The sequence below is a fragment of the Amblyomma americanum genome, chromosome 1 (assembly GCF_052857255.1).
Source record: "Amblyomma americanum isolate KBUSLIRL-KWMA chromosome 1, ASM5285725v1, whole genome shotgun sequence".
Taxonomy (NCBI): domain Eukaryota; kingdom Metazoa; phylum Arthropoda; class Arachnida; order Ixodida; family Ixodidae; genus Amblyomma; species Amblyomma americanum.
In genome coordinates this window covers 520,156,334-520,182,031 of record NC_135497.1, presented here as the reverse complement: position 1 = coordinate 520,182,031, position 25,698 = coordinate 520,156,334, and the positions used below count along the sequence as shown (strand labels likewise).

The following is a 25,698-nucleotide window of genomic DNA, read 5'->3' as shown; positions in this document are numbered from 1 at the left end:
TTCAACCCGAGCAGTCCGACTTCTCCACGGATTGACCTTTTATCGCCAACCCCGCTCGCCGAGACGCGTGGCTCGTGATATCCGCCATTCAAACAGCCATGTTCCATGAATGTTGTAAAGCGAAGCGCGCCGAATCTGCGCGACGAAATCTGCACTAATGATCTTGAAATACGCGGGTCGTGTAATTGCTTCCAGGCTTCTCTACAGGAGTTTTGTCTAAGGTCTTCTTGCAAGATGAACAGGCTTAATCAGCATCGTCTCCTTATCTTTAGAATTCGCGTCTTTATTTTCGCTCGGCACCCAACCTTTAGCGGCCGCCAGTCCAGCCTATCTTTTTCTTCAGGTTTAGGGCAAAGATGGTGCGTCTCAGGCGACATTCTCCCAGCCGGCTTCCTCTACGGCGCGGCGACGACGGAGCCGAAAACAGCGACAGCAACGGAGCGACGCGGTGTTCTTATCGAAATAGGCGCCGGAGACCGGCAAACCAGTTAGGGCGGGTGCTCGCTCCTCCCAAGTTTTTCCCGCGTGGAAAAGAAAAAAAAAAAAGGCGGTGGCGGAGTCCGAAGGAGATGCCGAAGGTGCGGTGAAAGTCGTCTGTTGTCTGCTTGCGCGTTGCTTTGCTTGACTATTATCGCAGAACAAACATGCGATCTCGCAAGCCGTGGCAAAAGTTAGAAGTCAGTTAAATAACTTTGCGGAATTCCACATTTTTACAGCGAAACACCACGCGTACAGCACCAAAACATATTTATACGAATATAGCAAGGTACTATTAAAGCGCTGCGCGCACTGCAGCCACATTGTTCTGGCAAATGTGAACGAAATCGAGCATATGTAGGGGGTAATGAACTCTGTTATCAATACAGGAATGGTTTGTCAGGTCTTGCTAGATTGTTCTTTATACTAACGTTCGAGAATTAGGCTAGCAATACGGTTTGGAGAATATTTTACCAGTATCGGCTAATTGAATCAATGAGGCCCTAAAGGTTAGCAACAACTAAACGGGGTTTCTACGCAGCATTCATCGCGGGAAGCGGCTAAAACCCGTCAGCTCGGCGGGTTGGTGGCGGCCTTCGACACAGCGCTCGTGTCGTCGTGTTTGTTCCGTCCTCGTGTTTTTGCGCGCTGCTTTACCACGGATAGTAGTAACCAACTTGCTCAGCTTTCCGTACTTCTTCCAATGTTATTCCTATGATACGCTTTTTTATTACTCCGTTGTTTTCATCTCACGTTTCTTGATCCTCTTTACTATCTTTATAATGTTTTTATTTGAGATTGTTTTTCTGTCCTTTATCTTATCTGCCCGATCAACTCTATCCTCCTTTTTGTCTTCATCACCTGAATGGTTGTTCTTTTCATCAGCCATCCCCTTCTCTTCGGTTTAAACCTGGTAACAGGCTTCCACCCCCCCCCCCCCCCCCCCCACCTTCGTTACCGTCCCGAACTCCCTCTGTTCGCCATAGTCCACGGGCCGTGTTTTTTTTTAAGGTTTTGTCTAAGTTAAGGTTTGTTCTTCGGCTCCACAACAGGTGCCCCGCCGTCCGAGGCGGTATAACAGACGAGATCAGGCAACACTTGACTGAAGGAAGACAAACTGAATCTTTGTACAGGAATTCACATATTTACAACAGAATAAACGGCGAGGGATTACGTGGAACTGGCTGAGAGAAAATCTTCTCTCCTTGGCATCGCCGAAGATGCAATGGATCTAAATCTGGCTCAGAACATTTTTTCAGGCTCCGGAGCCTGGTTTTGAAACCTAGGAGCCTGTCCCTCATTTGGCACCACGCAATCACAACAAACTAACACATGATTTGTATACAAACTGCATGGCATGTCTTCCAGGTTCCGCACGGTTCAAACCCCTCTCCCTAGATACTCAGCACGATAAGAACATCAAAATTGCTTTTAAAAAATGGCATTCCGGGAACGGGCCCTCGAAATGATTGGCCCACTAGGTTTACGTGCCATGCCCCATACTTCCACAGTATCGCTCAAACTCTCTCCCTTACCAAGTAAAAAGAGAAATACACGAAAATGCATCAAAGGCACACTCACATGTCGCCGGCTTCCTGAGAACCCGTGACCTGGCGGCTCCAAGCATTACGACAGTTATCGATCTCAACCGAGCCGGTATACAGCCGCAAGTAAAAAACTACTAGTCTTCGTGCCGACTGTTGACAGGCGTCGCCCCAAAATCTGGAAAGCGGCGCCATCCTGTCGTTGCTGCCTCTGAACGTGCGTAAGCATCCCTTTTGTAAGTACACCTACGTTTCGTTAACCCGGCCCACTTCTCGAGAGCCGTTGGTATGCCCGGTCCTCGGGCTTCGGCACCGCCGCGGCGTCTGCTCGCCGCGCCCGCACCTCACCGTAAGCTAGGCTTATTTGTTCTCAGCATCGCGCGAGCGTCCAGACCCGTCTCGCCCGGCGGTGAGGACCCCTCAGACCTAGGTGGGGACCTCTGTGGGGTTCCGGGAAAAACGTCCCCTCTCCTTCCCTCCAGCTCTGTCTGTCTTTTCCAGTCAACCCTCGCCTGCGCGTGGACAGGTAGCGCGAGAAATGCAAATACACAACAGTGGTGCTACTTGAGCGCAACAGATCAAATTCGCTTATCGTATATCCCGCGACCAATGCACGCACTAAACTCATCGGAGACTCGTTTACCTGGAACGACTCGTATATTGCCAAATGAAATAAAACCGTCATCCGCTCTCTGTTCCTTGGCTGCGGGCGCTTTTCGGGGCGCAAGACACGTGCATCTAACGACAGAGAAAAAAAAAAGGGGGGGGGGGGGGGGGGCGGGGCTTCTTTTCTTGTGCCCGGTGGTGGTGGTGGAAACTTTATTAGACACAGGGGAGTTTAGGACGCGCAGGTCCTTGGGCACTCGCAAGGCCCCACTGCACTCAAACGTTCATGTCCCGGAGACTTATGACGCAGGCAGCCCGGCCTGTGGCGATGGCTTGCTAGGCCGGGTACTGGGAGCCCGCGCACCCACGCATCGCCGCCGCCGAAGCCGCGACGCTCGCCAGCCCCATCTCGCTAGCAGCAAGCAAGCCGTGGGTCACGTGAGGCGAGCTCGCGCTGTGACTGGCCCGATTTGGGGGGAGAAACCGGTTCAAATTCATCCCCCTCCTGGTGCGTTCACACTTGGACATTCGGCGGCGAGAGCGAGCGGAATCCGCTGCCGCGGCAGAGATTCCGCCGGAATACCCAGCGGAAAGGCCGATCGGTCCAGGACCGAATTCTGCCGCCGGGAAAAAATCCGCCCAATCTCGTCAGCCAATAGGAAGGCGAGTACCCGCGGCGACAAACATGGCGGCTCCCTTCGATGCAGGACGCCTCGCTTCGGACTGAATTCGTCGCTGTTACTGCCTTTTTTAGCGCGTTTACTGGTCATAAAAGAGCTAGCGCTCTTTCGATTTGTCTTATTTCGCCCATAAGAAAACGTTTGAGCGATAAATTTGCTTTAATTTTTATTTCGGGTGACGATTCGCCTTTTAGGCTTAAGAAGGGCGTCGGTTTGTTGACAACAATGGTTCCTGTCCTGTCCACCAGATGGCGCCACTAGGCGTTTAAAATGTGAGAATGTTATAAATGGCTTAACATCCGACAAAATAGCTGCATTTAGCGTACGCAAGCGTGCATACGGTGTTGGTATGTAGACAGCATCGATTAAACTCTTGCCACATCTCTGTACGCCGTGAGCAGACGACACACAGACGATGAGCGGCGACGCGGTGGCCGGGAAGTGTGAACAAGACAGCAATTCGGCGGCCGCGGATTCCGCTCCCTCGCGCCATCCGTCGGCTCCGGCGGCGACGGAGGTTATGGAGGAAGCGAAAAACCGGCTGTGAGAATGTGGCCTTAGAATGTGGCCTTAGGCCACATTCTCACAGCCTGTTTTTCGCTGAGGCCACATTCACCTAATGTGGCCTAAGGTCGAACAGACGCGGCGGGGGCAGCGGAGACAAAGAAGAGGAGTCGAGCAGAGACGGGCGAGGCGAACGGACGCAAGATATCGCGCTGGTCTATAGTCAGCGAAGCCGGACCTCAGCGTCCGTAGCAAACTGACCGCCAGCCGAAACGCCCGAGTCCTATGGCCTCGACCCGTCACAGCACCGCCAGCCGAGAGACGCCGGGAAGAGAGGCAGACCCCGGGACAGCCGAAGCAGCCGCGGCCCGCCGACGCGAGACGATTGGAGTGGAGCCCCGATCTGCCGGACCTACAACCAGAGGCTCCTGAAAGCCAGCGGTGAGCGGACCACCAGTTTAGCCTTCAGGCAGAGAAAAAATATTGTTTTCCCGGGTTACCGCCTTGTTGACTCATTTCTCCTCGCTTCAGCAGGACCCGTAGATTCTGTGACTGACCCCCCGACATGTGGGAACGTCACAGTGCAGTGGGGCCGTGCGGGTGCCCAAGGACCTGTGCGTCCTAAACTCGCCGGTGTGTAATAAAGTTTCGACCACCACCACCGGGCACAAGAAAAGAAGACCCCCCCCCCCCTTTTTTTTTTCTTTTCTCCGTCGTTAGATGGACGCGTCTTGCGCCCCGAAAAGCGCCCGCTGCCAAAGAACAGAGAGCGGATGACGGTTTTATTTCATTTGGCAATATACGAGGCGTTCCAGGTAAAAGAGTCTCCGATGAGTTTAGTGTTTGCATTAGGCGCAGGATATACGAGAAGCGAATTTGCACCTGTTGCGCTCAAGTAGCTCCACTGTTGTGTATTTGGATTTCTCGCGCTACCGGCCAACGCGCAGGCGAGCGTTGACCGGCCAAGACAGAGACAAAGCTGGAGGGGAAGGAGGAGGGACGTTTTTTCTGGAACCCCACAGATGTCCCCACCTAGGTCTGAGGGGTCCTCACCGCCGGGCGAACGGGTCTTGACGCTCGCGCGATGCTGAGAACAAATAAGCCTAGCTTAAGGTCAGGTGCGGGCGCGGCGAGCAGACGCCGCGGCGGCGCCGAAGCCCGAGGACGGGCATACCAAAGGCTCTCGAGAAGTGGGCCAGGTTAACGAACCGTATGTGTACTTACAAAAGGGACGCTGACGCACGTTCAGAGGCAGCAACGACAGGCTGGCGCCGCTTTCCAGATTTTTTTTTTTTTTTTTGGGGGGGGGGGGGGGCGCCTGTCAACAGTCGGCACGAAGACGAGTAGTTTGTTACTTGCGGCTGTGTACCGGCTCGGTTGAGATCGATAATTGCCGTAATGCTGGGAGACGCCAGGTCACGGTTCTCAGGAAGCCGGCGACACAGTGAGAGTGTCTTTGATGCATTTCGTGTATTTCTCTTTTACTTGGTAAGGGAGAGAGTTTGAGCAATACTGTGAAGTATGGGGCATGGCAATGTAAACCTAGTGGCCAATCAATTCGAGGGCCCGTTCCCGGAATGCCATTTTTTAAAAGAAATTTTGATGTTCTTATAGTGCTGAGTATTTTAGGGAGAGGGGTTTGAACCTTGCGGTACCTGGAAGACATGCCATGCAGTTTATATACAAATCATGTGTTAGTTTGTTGTGATTGTGTGGTGCCAAATGACGGACAGGCTCCCAGGTTTCAAAACCGTGCGCCGGAGCCTGGAAAATTGTTCTGAGCTAGATTTCGATCTCTTGCATCTGCGGGCGATGCCAAGGAGGGAAGGTTTTCCCTCAGCCAGCTCCACGTAATCATTCGCCTTTTATTCTGTTGTAAATATGTGAATTCCTGTATAAAGATTCAATTTGCCTTCCTTCAGTCAAGTGTTGCCTGATCTCGTCTGTTAAGGCGCGCTCACACTAGCGGGAAGCTTCCCGCAGCGGCACAGCGTCAACGTCGACGCTGCCCCCTCGCAGCTCCTCGAATGACGCTCACACTGCGCGCGTTTTCTCGCTGCCGTTGTCTTGGAATGTGGAGAGAGGAGGCGCTGAGGGAGGACCCGAACGAGCAGAAAGAGAAGGGGATAGTCACGTGACACCAGAGAAGACTGGAAAGCGCACCCTTTTCTCGCGTCGTCGTCTTGATCGTCTGCTAGCTCCCCTCCCGTCGCCCTTTTTGTCACGAGGATGGCTGGTTCGAACGATGAGCTGTTCGCTACGGTAGCTTCTGCACCGTCTCAAGTCGCATGTCCGTGCTGGCAAAGCAGCCGCCGAGTGCCCGGCCGGCCGGCCGGACGCGCGCAAGCCTCCGCCTCCGCCGACGGGGTCACTGAACTGGACCGACGTCGCGGTTCACGGTCGGCGCCCCATTGGCTGTTCTCGTCAGCGGCACGGGAAAAATAGGTATACGGACCCGTCGCTCTGCGGGACGGCACAGGAGGCTGTCCGCGGGAGAAAAAACCGGCTTGTGCGGGAAGCGCGCGCGCGGAAAACGTCCTGCGTTGCGCGTTTTCCCGCTAATGTGAGGGCGCCTTTATACCGCCTCGGACGGTGCGGCACCTGTGTGGAGCCCGAAGAACGAACCCCTACTTAAACAAAACCTTAAAAAAAACACGGCCCGTGGGACTATGGCGAACAGAGGGAGTTCGGGACGGTAACAAAGTGGGGGGGGGGGGGGGGGGGGGGGGAGCCTGTAAAGGCGCGCTCACATTAGCGGGAAAACGCGCAAAGCAGGACGTTTTCCCGCGTGCCGCTTCCCGCACAAGCCGGTTTTTCTCCCGCGGACAGCCTGCTGTGCCGTCCCGCAGAGCGATGGGTTCGGTACCTATTTTTCCCGTGCCGCTGACGAGAACAGCCAATGGGCGCCGACCGTGAACCTTGACGTCGGTCCCAGTTCAGTGACCCCGTAGGCGGAGGCGGAGGCTGCGCGCGTCCGGCCGGCCGGCCGGCCGGGCACTCGGCGGCTGCTTTGCCAGCCATGAACATGCGACTTGAGACGGTGCAGAAGCGACGGTGCAGAAGCAGCGAACAAACAAGTAATAAGTACGTTACCGTAGCCAACAGCTCATCGCTCGAACCAGTCATCCTCAAGACAAAAAGGGCGACGGGAGGGGAGCTAGCAGACGATCAAGACGACGACGCAAGAAAGGGTACGCTTTCCAGTCTTCTCTAGTGTCACGTGACTATCCCCTTCTCTTTCTGCTCGTCCGGGTCCCTCCCTCAGCGCCTCCTCTCTCCACATTCCAAGACAACGGCAGCGAGAAAACGCGCGCAGTGTGAGCGTCATTCTGAGGAGCTGCGAGGCAGCGTCGACGTTGACGCTGTGCCGCTGCGGGAAGCTTCCGCTAGTGTGAGCGCGCCTTTACCAGGTTTAAACCGAAGAGAAGGAATGGCTGGTGAAAAGAACAACCATTCAGGTGATGAAGACAAAAAGGAGGATAGAGTTGATCGGGCAGATAAGATAAAGGACAGAAAAAACAATCTCAAATAAAAAACATCATAAAGATAGTAAAGAGGATCAAGAAACGTGAGATGAAAACAACGGAGTAATAAAAAAGCGTATCATAGGAATAACATTGGAAGAAGTACGGAAAGCTGAGCAAGTTGGTTACTACTATCCGTGGTAAAGCAGCGCGCAAAAACACGAGGACGGAACAAACACGACGACACGAGCGCTGTGTCGAAGGCCGCCACCAACCCGCCGAGCTGACGGGTGCTTCCCGCGATGAATGCTGCGTAGAAACCCCGTTTAGTTGTTGCTAACCTTTAGGGCCTCATTGATTCAATTAGCCGATACTGGTAAAATATTCTCCAAACTGTATTGCTAGCCTAATTCTCGAACGTTAGTATAAAGAACAATCTAGCAAGACCTGACAAACCATTCCTGTATTGAGAACAGAGTTCATTACCCCCTACATATGCTCGATTTCGTTCACATTGGCCAGAATAATGTTACTGCAGTGCGCGCAGCGCTTTAATAGTAGCTTGCTATATTCGTATAAATATGTTTTGGTGCTGTACGCGTGGTGTTTCACTTAAAAATGTGGAATTCCGCAAAGTTATTCAACTGACTTCTTACTTTTGCCACCGCTTGCGAGATCGCATGTTTGTTCTGCGATAGTAGCAAGCAAAGCAACGCGCAGGCAGACGACAGACGACTTTCACCGCACCTTCGGCATCTCCTTCGGACTCCGCCGCCGCCGTTTTTTTCTTTTTCCACGCGGGAGAAACGTGGGAGGAGCGAGCGCCCGCCCTAACTGGTTTGCCGGTCTCCGGCGCCTCTTTCGATGAGAACACCGCGCCGCTCCGTTGCTGCCGCGGTTTTCGGCTCCGTCGCCGCCGCGCCGTTGAGGCGGCCGGCTGTGAGAATGTCGCCTTAAGCCCGGGATACATGCGACGTTTTTTTCGACGATGTTCGCCCGGCAGAAAACGTCGTGGCGGCGCAACGCCCGGCCGGAGATATATGGAGCGAATCAGCGGCAGCCCGCCGCCGCGTATCTCTCAGCGCGAAAGCAATGCGATCAACAAGTGGCAAATACCATTGAGCGAGGAGCTCTTTGAGAGCAGCGACGCTGTCTTCGCGGTTAGAATAACGAAATTGTTTATTTAGACATCACTGCACTGATTGCAGCATGCGTGCATAGATATCTACAGGGTTTTGCATGCTCGAATGCATGCGGTCGCGTACCTTTCGATGCCCGCTCAGCCGTGGCTACCATCGGCTGCGGTTTTCTTCGGCACCTTCGCTTCAGGGGGAAAGACAGAAATATCGATCCAAGAATCGGTCGTATTCTACAAAAAAAGTGACATTTCACGTCTCGTGAAGCGTTTATTTCCACGATAATAACATTTCTCTGCAATAAACACAGCAGTGCTCGTCGGCCATGGAGGCCATGTTGGCGGCGGCGGAGGCAGCCAAACCGGAAGAGCAGGCTTTCTGCGCTGCTATTGGCTTGCTCCGGCTGCCGCTTCCGGTATCGCCGGACGCCGCGCGTCAATATCTGGTGGGGCCAGATCGGCGGCGGCGGACGTTTTTTTCGAGGCCGGGCGTCAAATGCGCGCCGTCGGGCGAAAATCGCCGACAAAACGCTCCATGTATCCCAGGCTTTAGAGTGAGCAATGGCAGCGCGTTATACAGTAAATTTGACGACACACAGCGCTTACTAACAGCTGACGCTGCGGGGCCTCGTTGAGCATTCTGCTCGGTTGTCCCGAGAGTTAATCTCAGCGCGCCACCTGCATTGCATGCTCATCGCTACGGCGCTTCTGCTTTCAGGCGCACCGATTCTTCATGCTCTAACCACACATACCCGCGGCGCGCGAAGGCACTTTCGCAAGGAGAGGGCAGGCTCGAATACACAATGTTTGCATGAGGCCACTGCAAGAGGACTCGGGCAACAAAATTAAAAGCAAAAAGCACAACCCCGCCAGCCGTTAAGCATCAGAGCCCAAAACGTCGTCTCAAACTGGCGTTCGGTAACCCTCTGCTATGATTCCTTTGGCTGATGGTGTGCCGGAAAATGAGGCTTGAAATGCTTTTCTTCTGCAATCGATGCCCGTGTTTTTCAGTAAATTATCGCCGCTCTTTGGCATAGAATGTGGTGACAAGCAATAAGTTGCCCTCTCTACTCGGACTGGCCCGAAAGAGATTCGGTCAAGTATCTCTAACAGCCACGGCCAGGATTCTTGCACAAACAAACGTGAACATTGCAAAATTGTAAGGTACTGTTATGCAAGTCTTGAAGGTGATGATCCATTATTCTGCTATGTCGTAAAATCTTTCTTTTGAATTGTTTCCAGCGATAGCATCGAACAATTAAGGCTGCCATAGAAAGCCAATGGGAAACGCTTTTGACGACAGCAGAAACGTGAATAGAAAAAACGTGCAAACCGGCCGACGGCAGATCTGCGGATATATTGATGGTCATAGTGAAATCTTACAATAAATGAAAAAATTGCGTTTATAAACTCTTTTCCGTTTAGAAATGCTTTTGTTCAGAATTGTTGGGGCGTGGTGTTTATTCTCTGCCTGCTTAGTAGGTCCCCTCGCAACTGATACTTAAGTAAACTACCATTAGTATAAAAGCTTTAGTTTTTTTTTACAGACAGATCGAGCTCCGTGGTTTTGTATCCATTCTAATATATTCAAAAAATTAGCTTGCGGGTTCACAACCACACAGGAAGATTCTGTTATGGATCTTAAATTAATCAACACATGTAGTACTTTTATTTTAAGAGGTGCTTTCCTGGATTTACGGCTGAAAAAGTGATAATTTTACAAGCGATTGCCGATATGTGTCCAGCCGGCCTTGTCAAAGTGAGATTGGATGAGAAACGAACTCCAAGGTGTGTAAACTTGGTCACCGGCGACACCTGTACATTCTACAATGTGTGTTCAAATCAGTAGCGATTGCATTTACGAGTGAAAGGGACAAGTCGATATTTAGAGTAGTTTGGGGATATTTTCCGACTTACACACCAAGTCCAGCTTGCGTTACACATAATGAATGTCAGAGTAACACTTAAGGATGTTATAAATTGCGGAGCCATCTGCGCACACACACATTTTGCACGAAAGATATTTAACTATTTGTAGCATACCTGGAAACAGACGGTTGCGAGACACGATTTAAAACATTACTCATTTGTAAACCATTAATTAAAACACGTTAGGTTTTGTCATCGATAAAACATTGAATCCACACAATTAAAGTCGGGTGCAGATCAAAGAAGGATGATTGATGTAATAGCAGAACATGGGCAACCGAACCAAATACTCTTTTTTTTTAAATCTAGGAATTTGTAGTCCACGTGTACACTAAGATCAAATGAGGAAGAAAGGTTGCGACCAAATTTTTTGAGCTGATGGAACACGCAGAGCTGGACCTAACAGTGCTATAAAAAGCGATGATGTTCCGTGCCAACGCCAGGACATCCGCAAAAACGCAGTGCAACGGTAACGGAACTGAGAGGGTTGCTTTTTTCCGAGAAGGCATTATTCGAAGGACGTGTTTTTTGTCGCAGTTCTGGTGTATCATAATCAAATAGCATCCATCTTCCCGGAACGCCGAGGGATACAGTGGTCGTGCTTCGTCAGTACGCCGTGATCCAGAGAGAAGACCCGCTTTCCGGGCGGGAAGAATAGGGTGCTTTGGTTAATTAAAACAGAAATTTTGACCATGATTCGCCTTACGATGAAGAAACATGCTCGAAAATTGTGCCAAGGAAATATGTACGGCCATCTTGTACAGCTTGGTGGAAGCCCTTGCTTTTCTTCGCGCTGACAAGTTACGCTGAAAATTCTTGTTGGTTTGTTTGTTTTTCACTTACAAATTCATCTTATTGTCGCTCATTGCTCTGTACAAAATACGAAGGAGTCTTTGTGCTTTGTAAAAACGTTCTTACATCTGAGCGTTGCAGTGAGGCACACTGTTGCTCTCTCACTTTCAGCTCCGATCCGTCGCTGAAATCTGTCCGGTGTAAAAAACTGCTCTCAGTTTTATGGACTATAGTTTCTCAAGGAAATCTCAATCCCCTGAGTCACTTGGAGCGCGTAATGAAAGCAATGGGCTGCATTTTCCGAGCATCACTGCACGCGCTTGGAAAGAGTAATTTCAGTGCATAATCGTGCAGCGACTGCCTTGCACGACGCAGCGCCGTTCCGCGGGTGTGCCTGCATACGTTCGGTCGCACTGTGAAGAACGTGCACTGCTGGCGTCGTGCGTCGCGTACTTCCACGCGCTCATTGAAGCTATACATTATGCAAGTTGTTTGCGCCTAGCTGCAATTCTTATATCCTCGCTGGAGTCAAGATCCGCTGCCGACGCCGACACCTTCGCGTGTCGTTAACAGGCCACTAATTAGGCGCGCAATGCTTAGCGGCTGCGGTGGCATGGAAGCCGGTTTAAGCCCCGGTGATTGTAGATTGGGGGGTTTTAATGACCCGCAGCGATTCAGGTTGTGACTGACTCCGTAGTAGAAGGTTTCGGATTAATTTAGACCGCGACACAGCACAGCTGAAGGGTGTTTTTGTATTTCGCATCTTTCGTACTCGCGGCCTTGGTATCACCAGTCTAACGCCAAAGCCACTGAGCCTCTGCGGCGGGTTAAACCCCGATGAAGTTTCCGTTTCTGGCATGGTGTGTTAAATTTGCTTGCGATATTTCCAGACTGCATCCGGTGCTTTTACTACGAAAAAGCTGAGGAATGTAACGACTGTAATCGCGCTGCGCTACCATCGGTTGATCGCCGGTTATATGTGCGTGCGACACGAAAATTCTTAATTGAAAGAAGGGCATGCCGCCTTTGGCTGCGAAGATCACCCCGGTTGTCTTCGCGACACGCCGCTTGCGCTGCGCCTCACGATGAGCCTCGGGGGCTGAGCGCTAGCAGCTCACGTGCGTTTTGCTCAGCCATTGCGCGCATCTTCAGCCTGCCATTTTTTTCTTCCCTTTGCAGCCATAATAACGCCACAGGGGTGACAGCTAGCGTATGCGATGACTTTCTCGAGCCCGTCGCTTTTCTGAACGAAGATGGCGCCTAGGCCCACGCTGCTCTCATCGATATGAATTTCAGTCTCGGCCTTTTCATCGAATTGCGCGAGGATCGGTGGCACTGTAAACTGAAGTTTATAGAGGGCCTCCGCTTGCGGCGCTTCCCATTTATATGGCACGTCTGCCTTTGTCAGTTGGATCAGAGGTTAGGCGGTACGCGAAATTTTTTTGACAAATCGCCAGTAATACGCGGGCAGCTTCAGAAGTCTGCGCTCAGCTTTCTTGTCGGTCGGTTCTGTGAGTTTGGTTGTACTCCATTGCTGATTACGATGTGGCCTAGAAACTGCATCTCTTCAAAGGCAAAGTGGCACTTCTCTGCTTTCAAGCTTAGCTTGGACAACCTGATTGCTTCCAGCACTGTCCGAAGCCTTTTTAGGTGGTCACAATGTTCGAGGCGAAGACAACGGCGTCATCTAAGTGTACGATACAAATCTGCCACATCAGACCTGCCAGCACTCTACCCGTTGCCCGTTGGAACGTCGCTGGCGCGGAGCAGCAACCTGCTTTTCGGTGCATTCAGCCCGCTGCACACGCCGCGCCTGTGTATTTTCGCAGCCGCTAATGAGGCTTACTCAGTGCGCGCTGAGGTGGAATTTATCGCGACATTTTCTTTACTTCCCCGTTTTTGATTTCTGTACTCATCCCAATATGTGCATAATGATACATCGTAAGCGGCAAAGCTGGGGGGGGGGGGGGGGGGGAGAAGGGGCGCTCGGAATACCCCGGCCCACTGACGCCTCTCCGCCGGATTCTCCGCTAGCTGGTGCTCCTGCTGCGGCTCAGGTGATCCACGCGGGATGAGCAGCATATTCCACTCCTTCCTTGGCGTACCCCGGCTTTCGCATTCCTGCGCTGGTTTCCTGCTTTGACCTTCCCTCCCTTTCACTCCTTGAGATGTGCTTGCGGAGGGAGTTTAAGGCTGGGAAGCTCTATGAGGTACAAAGTGTGTCAAAAGTTCCCGGGCCGCAGGTCCCTTCTGACAATATTCTCAGAGGTGAGAACGACGCTTCTTCCACTCCCTCCAGCAGTCGTAAATGCCTTCTACAGGGCTCAGACGCAAACCCCGTGGCCTGGGGACGCATTCGGTGGGTCGGTAAAAAACGCCACATTCCTGCTACTGGCGGGTGAAGCTTGAGGGACTAGTTTACTCTAAAGGCTCAGCATATCGGTCGGGCCGTGTCAGGCCCACTGGCCACTCTGGACTCCTCAGAATTGCTTCGGGTGGCACGATCAACGCTGCAATGTAATTGACTGACAGCCTAACTATGACCGATGTCGTAACAAGCTCAACACAACCGTTTGGAAGGACGCAGATGCGAGCTTCCTTTGCCAGGTGCTGCATTCGATTCGGTGCATTCAGACGCACGTTTTCGAGAGAACGTTTCTTCAAATGTCAGTTGTCTTTCATAGCACGAAGCGAACCGCAGGGTTCAACTGTGAACCGGCGCTGAAACTGAAAGGCAAATGCTCGCTGCAGCTCAGCTGCGTGAGCCGTTTGGAAAAGTCTTTCTGGCGTTGCGAGATTAAGATACGCCACGCCAACTCAGCTACGTAAGGTCCCTTGCAAAGCCTTTCGGACGTTGCGGCATGGCATGGTGAATACGACAAGAAGGGATTTATATGAAAAGGCCATGTCAAAGCGTAGTCGACGATTTTTGTACTCCTTGTTTTTCTGTTGCTCCTGCTCCGATCAGAGTCTTTACTCTAAAGGCCATCGTAAACATGTTGCGTCTGCATGGACACAAGGCTGGTCTTTTCTGTGACAGATTGCACGGGTGTCTCGCATATATCTGTGCGTGCAGCCAAACTCTATTTATTGCCCTGTCGGTGCTATACTGCTGCTTGATTACTTCTGGCGGCATAGTTGTTTGGCCAAGCGAGCAACTTTGTTAACTGTTTAAGCAATGATGTCTTTACGAAGCTCGTTTCAAAATCCTTGGTGTGCACATATCTTTGTGCGCAGGCCCCCACTGCAGCGGCCGCCTGTCCAATTGCGTCCCTGTGCGGTGACCGGCCGTCGGTGGACAGTTCGCTGAAGGCTTTCATGGCGCAACTGGTGCGAGCGCCATCTCCGGACAGCGCCTGCGAACAGGACGAACCGTGGAGCTCCCGTGAGTATACGGCCTCTCTTTTCCTTCCGCGATGGCGTGCCGTTCGCTCGAGCCACTGCTCAGTGTACTTGAGGGGCAGACGGGCGAAGGTCGAGTCGACAGCGCGTTTGCTCAGCGGCACCGTGCACTCTCCAGCGCACTATTGCCAGCTTTGTTGTCACTGTGCGAACGCTGTCTTCTCTGCCGAAAACCTTTTTCCTGCTACTCCGCATTCAGTGAGTAACAAAACAAAGAATAAGCAACAAGGAACTCGAAACCATATCTGAGCAGTAATTTCCGATATATGGTTCAAACGTTTTAGTTTCATTGTGTTCTTGTTTCTCTCTTCGGCTGTGCTTTTCTTGTGCCCAAGCTGACACCCACGGGCGCAGATGTTCTTAGCGCGAAAGGCTTTTAGCTCTCATTCTCGGCAAACTGAGGCGAATGTCGACCATGAAGCCGGACCTTCCCGAAAGATTTTGAAGTTTTCCTTAGAATGGTATCTAGCAGAAAAAAAAATAAAGAACTTTATCGTACCTTAGGGGATTAGGAACATCGCTAACGCAAACAAAGCAGATTCATCTCTGAATGCCTTCATCCACTTAATCATCGCCGCAGTTTTCTCTACTTATAGCACTGAAAACAACTCCCTCTCTCATTCCTGAAGTAACTGCGATCCCGGCATACGCTCTCTCAGCCGCGAGGAAGCACACACACGCGTTAAGAAAGGGTAGCCGTTCAGAATTAGCCAAGAAATTTCTGGCCAGCCCCGGTTGAACTCAAAGAAATATTACACCTGATTAATGTCCGTCCAGTATTGTAATATGGTTGTTCTCCATGGGACTCCTACACGAAGCAAAACATAAACGAGCCTGAGCATGTCCAGAGACATGCAGCACGGTTTGTATCTGGTGATTATGTCTTGAGAAAAAATTGTATACTAAATCGAAACCAGCGCTGCTCGCCACTGCTAGAAAATGGAAGTAAATATCTCAGATTGTGTCTTTTCTATAAGATATTTCAGGGCACAACGGGCATTGATCAGAACATAAACATTAAGCCACCAACTTACCATCTTCTTCTTCTTCACCTCAGGTATATGGCACATACCCACGCGGGGGGATTGGCCAAGGTGTAGTTGAAGAAACAAAGAAGTTTCCATGGAAGATGACAAAATTGTAGCACCAATCGTGAATTTTGAAAAATAAATGAATAAAAAACCGAACAATATTGACAGTTAAGTAACGGACAGCATCTTGGTGAAAAAAGAAGCGCTCGTAGAACTTTAAAAGAATTAGCACATCAACCGACCAGTTGCAATTATGTAATCGTGGAGAAACCCACAAATAGAACCCAATGCAAATCCCTTGGCGTTCGCACCAAACGATAATAATACTGGCAAAGATAAAGGGAGCCCTAACCTGGAGAGAGGGACCTCCAGGTAAATCTTTCTCTGAAGTGCGAACTCTGGGCAGTAGAGGAGAAAATGGTCTAAAGATTCAACTTTACCACATGCGTCACATAGGTTCGTCAGTGTCAACCCACACCTGCATAGATATAAATTCAAACTTGGAATCCTGCACCGCAACCGCGTCATTGTTACCTAACACAGCCTGGATTTACACGGACGGACGTTCCAATTATATGCTAAGTGCTGATAGTCAGCGGTATTTAGTAAGTGATCTCGTAACCTGGCTGATATATGTAGGAACCGCTGAAACCTGGAAATCGCCAGCAGGCTGAAATTCGGGACGGGATGTGTCACTGACCCGTCAATAGCCGACCTTGCTAAGTAATCAGCCACCTCATTTGAATGAATACCTGCATGGCCAGGGACCCAGAAAAACGGACCACCTTCAAAGTGCATGGGACAAAAAATCGCAGGATACGGCTCAAAAAATCTTCTTGTGAAGTGTCAAGGGAGACTAACACTGACAAACAATCAGCAAGAATAATAACATGAGACATATGGCATAGAATTTTGTGAAGGGCCATTCCAAGAGCCAAAAATTCCGCAAAGAATATAGGAATATAATCTGGGATGCGGACAGAGCTCCATGCCAAATCCTGCGAAAAGATGCCAACTGCAGCTTTTTTGCAGTTGACGGGGGCATCGGTAGCAAGCACCGTATGATGGGGGTATTCCTCTATGTGATCCGAAAGAATACCGTTTAAAATGTTTGCGGGCATGTGTTTCGCATGAGATGGGAAGATGTGGTCGAAATGGAATTCCACTGCTGCCGGCGTGTCATCAACCCACTGCAAAGAACTGAGATCAACACCAATCGGTGTTAAAAGGTTCTGCGTTAACATAATTTGTGGCATTTGATACTGTGGCCAATGATGAGAAAAGAATAAGGCCGGCTGAGACACAAAAATAGGAGTACTGACATCAGTCACTGGCTCCATCAACCTGAGGAAAGTTCGCACCGTGAGTATTTGAAAACGGGAAGTTAGATCAGGGATACGGGCTTCCAGATAAAGCAGGGCATTTGAAACTGATTTTGGGAGACTAAGGCAGAGGCGGAGAGCGCGCCTTTCCAGCAAGAGTAAGGGTTGAATCTTGTAGCTTGCGCTACCAGAGAACAGAATGCAACCAAATTCAAGTATAGGTCTTACGTAGGCTTTGTATAGCAGCAATAACGTGTCGCGGCGCATCCCAAACTTTTTATTGGCGATTCTTGTCAGCCGGCCTAGAGCGCGTTCTCCTTTAAACGCATTGTTCTTTATATGAAGGCTCCAATGTAATGCTGGGTGATAAGTAACAACCAGATATTTTACGGATTCCACTTGTGGAATCTGGAGAGAGCGATGGACTAATGAAATGTGCAAAGGCCTGTCTGGAGGAAATACCAAAACTCCGCATTTGCCTACATTCAGGTATAAATTAATACCCTGCAACCATACTCCAAAAGCATCCAAATATCCCTGCAGAATGTGGTAAAGGGAGTGGATATCCCTGGCCGAGGCGAAAAAAGCTATTTCATCTGCATACACAAAAACTGTTATATCAGGACGAATGGGGATGCCACTGACCAAAATATTAAAAAGCAGAGGGGATAGCACCGATCCTTGCGGCACACCTCTTGATTGATAATATGCATTTGAACATAGGGTTCCCTCGGCGCAGTAAAAGAATCTGTCCTTCAGAAATTCAGATATCCACGTATAAATGTAGGTTGGATGATATAACTGAGCAAGTCTGTTAGGTAAAATAGTATGCTCTACACTGTCATAGGCCTTTGCTACATCAAGAGTGACCAAAGCTGAAACTTCTGCGTAGCGAGAGCTGGATTCGGCTCTCTAGATCCACATGCGCGGACCATATAGAGCACCCACGACGAAAGCCAATCTGGGCTGAGCTGAGACCGTTGAAGTCATGAACATGTTTTGTGAGGCGACTGTGCACTATTCTTTCCATTAATTTGACTAAATTTGAAGTCAGCGCAATTGGCCGAATATTATCTAAGATGTATCCTTTTCCTACATATTTCATTAATAAAATAATTTCCGCCGTCTTTCAAATGCTTGGAATCCATGCATTTTCCAGAGAAGCATTGACCATATCTAAGAGGGCACTTGTAAACTCCTGGGCTAAAATTTTAATCATACCAACAGTGACACCATCTGGTCCAGGAGCTGTAGTATACAACATTGCCAGGACTGAGAGGAGCTCTGATGCGTCAACCTCGGTATAATCCGTAGAGGGTGAAATTGTGCACAAAGGGACGTTTCTCTGCGTCTGGAAGCGTAACGCCAATCCCTGAGCAATACACTCCAGGCTCTCCTGAGCCTTTTGTGGTGATAACACTGTTGAACTAGTGAGAAGAGGGACGGCAGAACTCTTCTTAGGTTCCATGAATCTATACAGGGCATTCCGATGACGAGGATTTGAGAGATATGTGTTTAAATTTTGGTTGTACTCCTCCTTAGCTTTTGCAAGTGTTCTTTTGAAAGATGCAGAGAAGAATTTGTAATTTAACCAATTAGCCGGACTCTGGTTGCAGGACAGCCTCTTCCAGGCCGCTTTTCTGCGACGATAGGCCTTTTCACATTCTTCTGTCCACCAAGGAGACGGCTGTTTATTAGAGGCTGCTGCGGGCACAGCGAATATTGAGTGGTCTATTGCATTTTGCAAAAATGAAACCGTCTGCTGAGCTCTGTCATCCCGGCTTGTATTAACTATAGAGGCAAGTGAGGCGGACATCAGATTTTTATAAATTTTGTGGTTGACAAATTTATGGGTTACACAACTAGTTTTAAGAGGAGATAACCGGATAGTGAAAGTTATAGGAAAGTGATCAATAGACGTACCCGAATCCTCTGTCGACCAATCAGTCACATCTATCCTACCTGCTGATAAGGTTAAGTCAATGGCTGAGCGAGCAACCTCTCGCATAAAGGTTATTTCTCTAGAATTTCAGCAGCGTATAGCATTGGCCGAGAGCCACGACCAGAGAAGCTGGTCGCAGGAATCAGTACGACCTCCCCAGTCACTATGGTGAGAATTAAAATCTCCTGCGATGACTGCACTGTTTGGACTCAAGTTGAACTCAATGTCCCCAACAGAAGCGCGCACACGACTAGCATATGAATCTTATTCACTAAGTTTTGCGCAGTTGGCATCATCAGCTGAGTGACTGTTGCTGCAGAGGCAACAATGAGGCTGCTCTGAGTTGCAGTTATCAGCAGAATGACCTTTTCACATAAACGGCAGCGGGTCTCCGACTTGCATGCTTTGTGCTATGCCCGAACCGCCAACAGTTGGTGCATTGAAGAGGGCGGGGTTCTAGAGGGTCTACACGGTATACAATCGGCCAGATTTTTAGTTCAGCAGGGCAGGAAGAGCCAGCAAAAGTTGTTATTACAGACTCAGTAGCAACACGCGAGCCGTTTACCTCTCTGCTGCAGCGGTAGACTGAAAGGACCCCAACGCCTGCATCCTGAAATTCCTGTGGAATATCTTGCGGGGACGATGCTGGGTCGACACCTCTTACGATACCATTGACACATGCAAGCTGTTCGGGAATGAATGCTTTCACCGGCAGCGAGCTGAAAATTGAGCACTTAAGCAAGTCTGCAACACAAGCGATGTCCGAAGACTTGCACACAATTCCTCGACGGCCAAATGAACGCACTTCAGAGATCTGCAGGTATTGGGCAGTCACTGATCTTAGCTCCGGTTGAATTAGTTTGGGGGCTTTCATTTTGATCGCACCCTCACCGATTGGGACGATAGCCACGGGAACCGCATCAATGCCATTTTTGTGGAAGGACTCAAGTGCCAGGCTTTGGGCTGGCAAGCTGGCAAACCAAGCTGCCGACCCTCCACCTGGGGAGGTCAACGACATCTCTCAGCAAAACGCACTCTCAGGTTCACATGAACTGCGTCTTAAACTACGTCTTCGCCAAAACCCCCCCAACGTAGTACGGGCTCACCAAGGATGAAGAAGCCGGAACCACCAGAAGATGCAGAAAACAGCAGCGGCCAGCAAGAACACGTCAGCACGTCCGCTTCGCAGGCTTGGCTCACTTGCGATTCTTCTTCCATCACCGCTGCTCCCTCATCTTTTTCTATTCACCTGCAGCGTTTCATGTCCAATCTCTGATGCATCGTTCTATCTCCACGGCGCCTGGTACAGTTTCGTCTTATCTGTCGCTTTATATTTTTATGTGCTCTTTGGTCTCCTACGGAGTCTGCCCATTAAATATGTGCAGTGATATGTCCTTTTTTCTTGTGCTGTTGTTGTTGAGTGTTGTTGACCTGTCAGTATCCGTGTTGTGTGAGAACATACTGTTTAATTATGTGTGCACGGGTTACTCTTGCTGATTCCCATTGTTGTCTAAAGCCCTCCCACCTACAATAATGCCCGTCTGGACGCTGTAAATAAATAAATAAATAAATAAAAAACGGCCGTGGCTAAGCATGGTTAAGCCTGGTGATTGCGAAGCATGTTCTTCACGTCGTTCTACTACAATGTGTCCTTCGGGTTGAGTCGAGCCAGCCTAGGTGAGAGATTTCTCCTGTCTTTTCTTCGAACGCTCTTGTCTCTGCTGGGGTGTTTCTTCTGCACGCTGTTTTCTTCGCTTTTCGCTTTCCTTCTCTCGAAACGCACGTTCCTTCTCGAGCCGCTGCTGCCGCTGTTCCGGGGTTTCTTGGACACACCTCTGCCGTTTAGTCGCGTTCCAGCGTTCTGAACTAGTAGAAGGAGACTCACTGTCGGGCAAACTCATAATTTCTTCCTTTGCTTCTGCTGTTTCTACAGAGGAGGTTGCACGTTGTCGCCGAGCTGCATACTGGGCACGCCGCTTAGAAAGTCGTTCTTCTCGTTCTTCTTCCGTCTCCGTAGCTCGCTGATGCTTCCTCTTTGCATTCTGCCGAGCTGCCTTGTTCGTAGGCACCATAGTAACATCTGGCTGTATGACTGCCTTGGCGAGAGGAGCGGAGCTGTTTTATACAGCTGGTGTGACGTCACTCTGACCGTAGCGCCCCTGGTGAGAGGAGCGGGAGTTAGGCCGCCGTTGGTGGCTACCGCCTCGTCTTGCGACGGCGTGAGATGGGGCCCCGTTTTTACAGCTGGTGTGACGTCACACCGACCGTAGCGCCCCTGGTGAGAGGAGCGGGAGTTAGGCCGCCGTTGGTGGCTACCGCCTCGCCTCGCGACGGCGTGAGATGGGGCCCCGTTTTTACACAGCTGGTGTGACGTCACTCTAGGTCACGTGGTGTGACGTCATGCAACGAGGTCACGCTAAAGGTCAATGGTGCCTACCACCGCCTCGCCACGGAACGGGCTGAAGTGCGACCTAAAGTAGTACTGCTTCGCAATAATAAATAACTCATTGTTGCACTTACCTTTCGTTACTTCGACTCCACTTTTGTTTTGTGATTTTTCCCAATGATCGTCCTTTGGCATTAATATACAGGGTGTGTCACCTAAGACTTTTCACAATTTTTTAAAGTAGGCATTTCGAGTTAGAAGAGCGCCTTTTTTTGTCGTAGCATTGTCAGCGGTGTAGCGCATCAAAATCATCGTGGTCATCGATGTGGTCCTTTAGTCCGGTCAGGATGAGGTGGATAGCAGCCATAATCCGCTCGCCTTCGGCAAAGTACCGCGATTCCGCACCACAACCTAGAAATCCAGGCGCGGCACCAAGCGAGAGTGCCGCCGCGGACCCGGTTAGGACTGCCATTTTTGTGTACGTTGTGCAGTATTGCGAGACCCTTAGTTTTTCCGCAGTTGCGAACAGTTGGTTGAATATACTGCTTCTGCGTTGCCACATGGTGATAGTTTCGTGTAAATTTGTGCGCAGTTGAATGAATAAAGATATTTGGGAGTCGAGGCTAGTCAATGTCGTTAATGTTCGTTGTCCCACTATGTTTTCGCCGCACAGTCTGAATGACGTAGAGCTACTAGTAGTAGAAATTTTCGCCCTGTCTGCGGTGTTGTTGACTACGAAACATGTGAGATTTTGGTCGAGCTTGCTCTAAGATCTTTTCTATTGTTTTTCCGAGGCTCTGGCTTTGATGTCCAGACCCGAACACCGAGCTGCCTATACCAGCATACGTAGACGACTTATTTTAACTGCTCTAGAGCGCAATATTCTTCCGCACGCGTATTGGTTTCAGTGTCCATGCGCGCGGTTCAGCATAAGATCTCAACTCCTTCCCCGTTTCGCCACTTTTCTTTCCTCACAGACATTCCGGACGCTCAGCGCCGGATACCTCCCGCCGGAAAGGCCAGCGCGAACCAGGACAGCGATGGCGACTCTGGCATCGACGGTTCCGTGGAGCGGTTTTCCCATCGCATCAGTTCTACCTCGTCGGCTTACACCGAGCCCTGCTGCAACCTACCCGACAGGTGAGACGTATAGGTCATCTATTCCTTGCTGTCTAGACTTCACTGCAGCATCAGGCGGAATCACGCAAAAATCGCAAATGAGAACGTTTTTCTCATCATGTTGACCCCGACTTGCTATGTGCATCAACCTTTAAAGGCGTGCTTTACTTGTGCCATTGAGCGAAAACCAGTGCTTGCTTGCGTGCGTGCGCATTGTGTGTGTGTGTGTGTGTGTGTGTGTGTGTGTGTGTGTGTGTGTGTGTGTGTGTGTGTGTGTGTGTGTGTGTGTGTGTGTGTGTGTGTGTGTGTGTGTGTGTGTGTGTGTGTGTGTGTGTGTGTGTGTGTGTGTGTGTGTGTGTGTGTGTGTGTGTGTGTGTGTGTGTGTGTGTGTGTGTGTGTGTGTGTGTGTGTGTGTGTGTGTGTGTGTGTGTGTGTGTGTGTGTGTGTGTGTGTGTGTGTGTGTGTGTGTGTGTGTGTTGACACTCGATGGCGCCCATAAGAGATTACGTCCTCATGCAACCTGGCAGGTAGCGGTTAAATGAATGATTGGTCCCGCGAGGTTGCTAGGAACAACCTGAATCGCACAAGTCCCACCGGTGGCAGCACCTACCTTCACAGGGCAGTGGCGCAGCGCTTGACCGCTGTACCACTGGGCCTGGAGTCGTGTGAGGACTACCAGGGACCTGCGTCGTCGTCTTGCGGCAAAACTTCTATCGCCTGCGGGAAACGGTTCTCGAAGCAATCAAGTCGTCCGGACGAACACTGAAGCCCAAGAACTACAGTTTCATCCATGGCAAATTCCTTTTCCGATGCGAATTTCCTGACAAAGACAGAGAGCACCTTGCCCCCAAGCTGGCAATGACATGAACTGATAGAAAATCTCTTCGTGGACTGTGCCACTATGCGCCTATTGCAATGCGCTTTGTAAACGACTTTTCGCGCGTTTCCGAGCCCCGGGCACACCCACAGTTGGAACAGTGTGCAGCTAAGTTACCCGCAGTGGGATACTACAGGGAGGAGACATGCGAGAAGGCACGCGTTGTCCGTATACCGCGATGATGCAGGGACGAGGACGGCAGGGAAAATTTTCAAGGTTTTTCATTAGGGGGCTGGGACCTTTCGTCAGGTCACTGGTACCTTTAGTCCTAGTCTCCACTCGCTATGACGAAGAAATAAAGTTAATTCATTCAATTAAAGTCAATGCATGCGTGAGCACCCCGTACTATCATACTGATGAGGAAATCCGCAATCCAATCGGCTTCTAATTTCAGTTTGTTGCTGTTTCATACCACTTTCATTTTCATCACAATTTGCTCCTCCGCTTATATTGCCTTCTGTGATTTTATTTTACATGCATATTATTGTTTTTGTCTCCAATTTGTACTTTTCGAGGATTTCTGCGGGCATAAACTTACACTCAACTAGCTCTTCCCGCTTTTCCTCATTACATTATAATTCTTGTCTTGATATATCTTGCTTTTTGGTTGTACACGAAGTGAAAATGTAATTCTTCTGAATGGGTCTTTGCTGGCATTTTTTTACATCTTTTTCTTGTTTCTGCAACTTGCATGCACTTTATTCTGTCGGCTCTGCGTCGCTCTGCCATCTACAACTGGGTGCAGGCCTCCTCAAGCCCTTTTTATACCCCTGTCACACGGCCAGTTTCAATGCCCATCGAGTCGAGGGCCTTCGAGATTCTCAATCGGCATCGAACTCGAAGTAGTAGTACCGCTGCTACACGGCAAATCTCAATGGTCATTGATGTGGTTCTCGTGTCTCACGCCAAGCTTGTGTGGCGCCACAATCGCTACTTCGAATTTTGGAAAATAAGAAAAAATATTCATGAATGTGTACTAAATGCTTAAATACACGCATGCATGCATGTCGTTTAAAACCATTCTAATTGCACGTACGCGACGGACAGATGCAGACACTGCTGTAGCCACTCTAATACAAGACGAGCCAAAACCAAGCCAGTCCAACTGGGTCAGAGCGCTGCTTCGTCAGGCTTAACACCTGGTAAATCGCCTTGATATCTGAGAAACAAAAGCTATTTGTCTCTTGAAACTTTATGCGAAGGTAAGAATGGGCAAATCGAAGGCGAATACAACAGTTTAGAATACGATATTGCTTTGAGGGATTAGCGACGAAGCTGTTATCGCTGGGAAGCGGGCGGGCAGGGCGCCGCCGTGTTGTCAGCGCTATGTACGGACGCAACGCAAAGACCGAAACGCAAAATAATGCGCTTAATGCGCTTAAAACCTGCACTAGGCATGCATAACACCATTCAGGAACTAGTTGACGCGCACCTTCAGACACAGTACCTTAGACTTGCCACGAGCGCCAATGGCCGCCATATACTCTCCTCCCTTCGCATCAACATACCCGCTAACCAGTCAACCCTTATACCCATCCCTCGACACATCCATACACCTCTCGTTGTGAAACCCCTTCCTCGAAACGTCCATCCCCAATATCACATCCCTCGCCGCGTAGCTCGCGCTAATGCCCTCCATAAGTACTATGGGCAAGCCCACGATGCCGTTTGGGTAAATGCCGCATGTACAGCGCATGAAGCGGTAGCAGTTGCCTACAATCCAACCTTACCTCACCCCCTAACTCACCGTCTTCCCTCGGGCTCTACGCCTGAGGAGGCAGAGGAGACCGCCATCGCCCTAGCCCTTACACATTCGGACGCCCAATACATCTTCAGCGACTCCAAAACGGCTCTGTCCAACTTTGCCAGGGGCAGGATTCACGCCCCTGCCTGGTAATTGTTGAACACCCCTACCCAAAATTTACCGCGCAGGGTAGAGCTTCAGTGGGTGCCGGCCCACTCTGGGAACCCTCGAAACGAGGCTGCCGATAAATTGGCCCAAGGGCTCATTTGCCGGGCTCAGGACAGTCTCGATCCAGGATTCTCGAGGGAGCGGGTGCACACCTTTGCGGAGCTCACGCAAATACCCCGTTTGGACCGTCGGACTTACCCTCCTCCCCACCCCTCTCTTACGCACTCCCAACAGATCCTCTTCAGACGCCTCCAGACCCGCTCTCTGTCATCCCCTCAGCTTTTATCCCACTATTGCGGCACATCCCCTGCATGCTCCCTATTTGGTGACCCCCACGCCACACTCTCCCATATCCTTTTCGGCTGCCCTGCTGACCCTCTCCCGCCGGGACAGCACGCCATCTCGAGCTGGGAGGACTGGGAGGTCCTGCTTATGTCTGCAGACCCGACATCGCAGCTTGCTGCGGTGACTCGGGCTGCCGACGTCATGTCCCGGCATGACCTACTTGATGCAGTGCGGGACCGCGCAGTGGCCCAGGGACCCAGCTGGGTCTAAAACTCACTTGCTGAATAAAGT

General features: G+C 50.4%; 1 protein-coding gene across 1 annotated transcript in view; it reads left to right on the top strand.

Annotated features, from left to right (window-relative positions):
* LOC144128638 (uncharacterized) overlaps nucleotides 1–25,698 on the top strand; it is a 111,472-nt gene that overhangs the window by 12,156 nt on the left and 73,618 nt on the right. Inside the window, exons 2-3 of the mRNA XM_077662187.1 lie at nucleotides 14,369–14,516; nucleotides 22,192–22,354. Of these exons, the coding sequence (XP_077518313.1) occupies nucleotides 14,369–14,516; nucleotides 22,192–22,354 (311 nt within the window). The remainder of the gene's footprint in view (nucleotides 1–14,368; nucleotides 14,517–22,191; nucleotides 22,355–25,698) is intronic.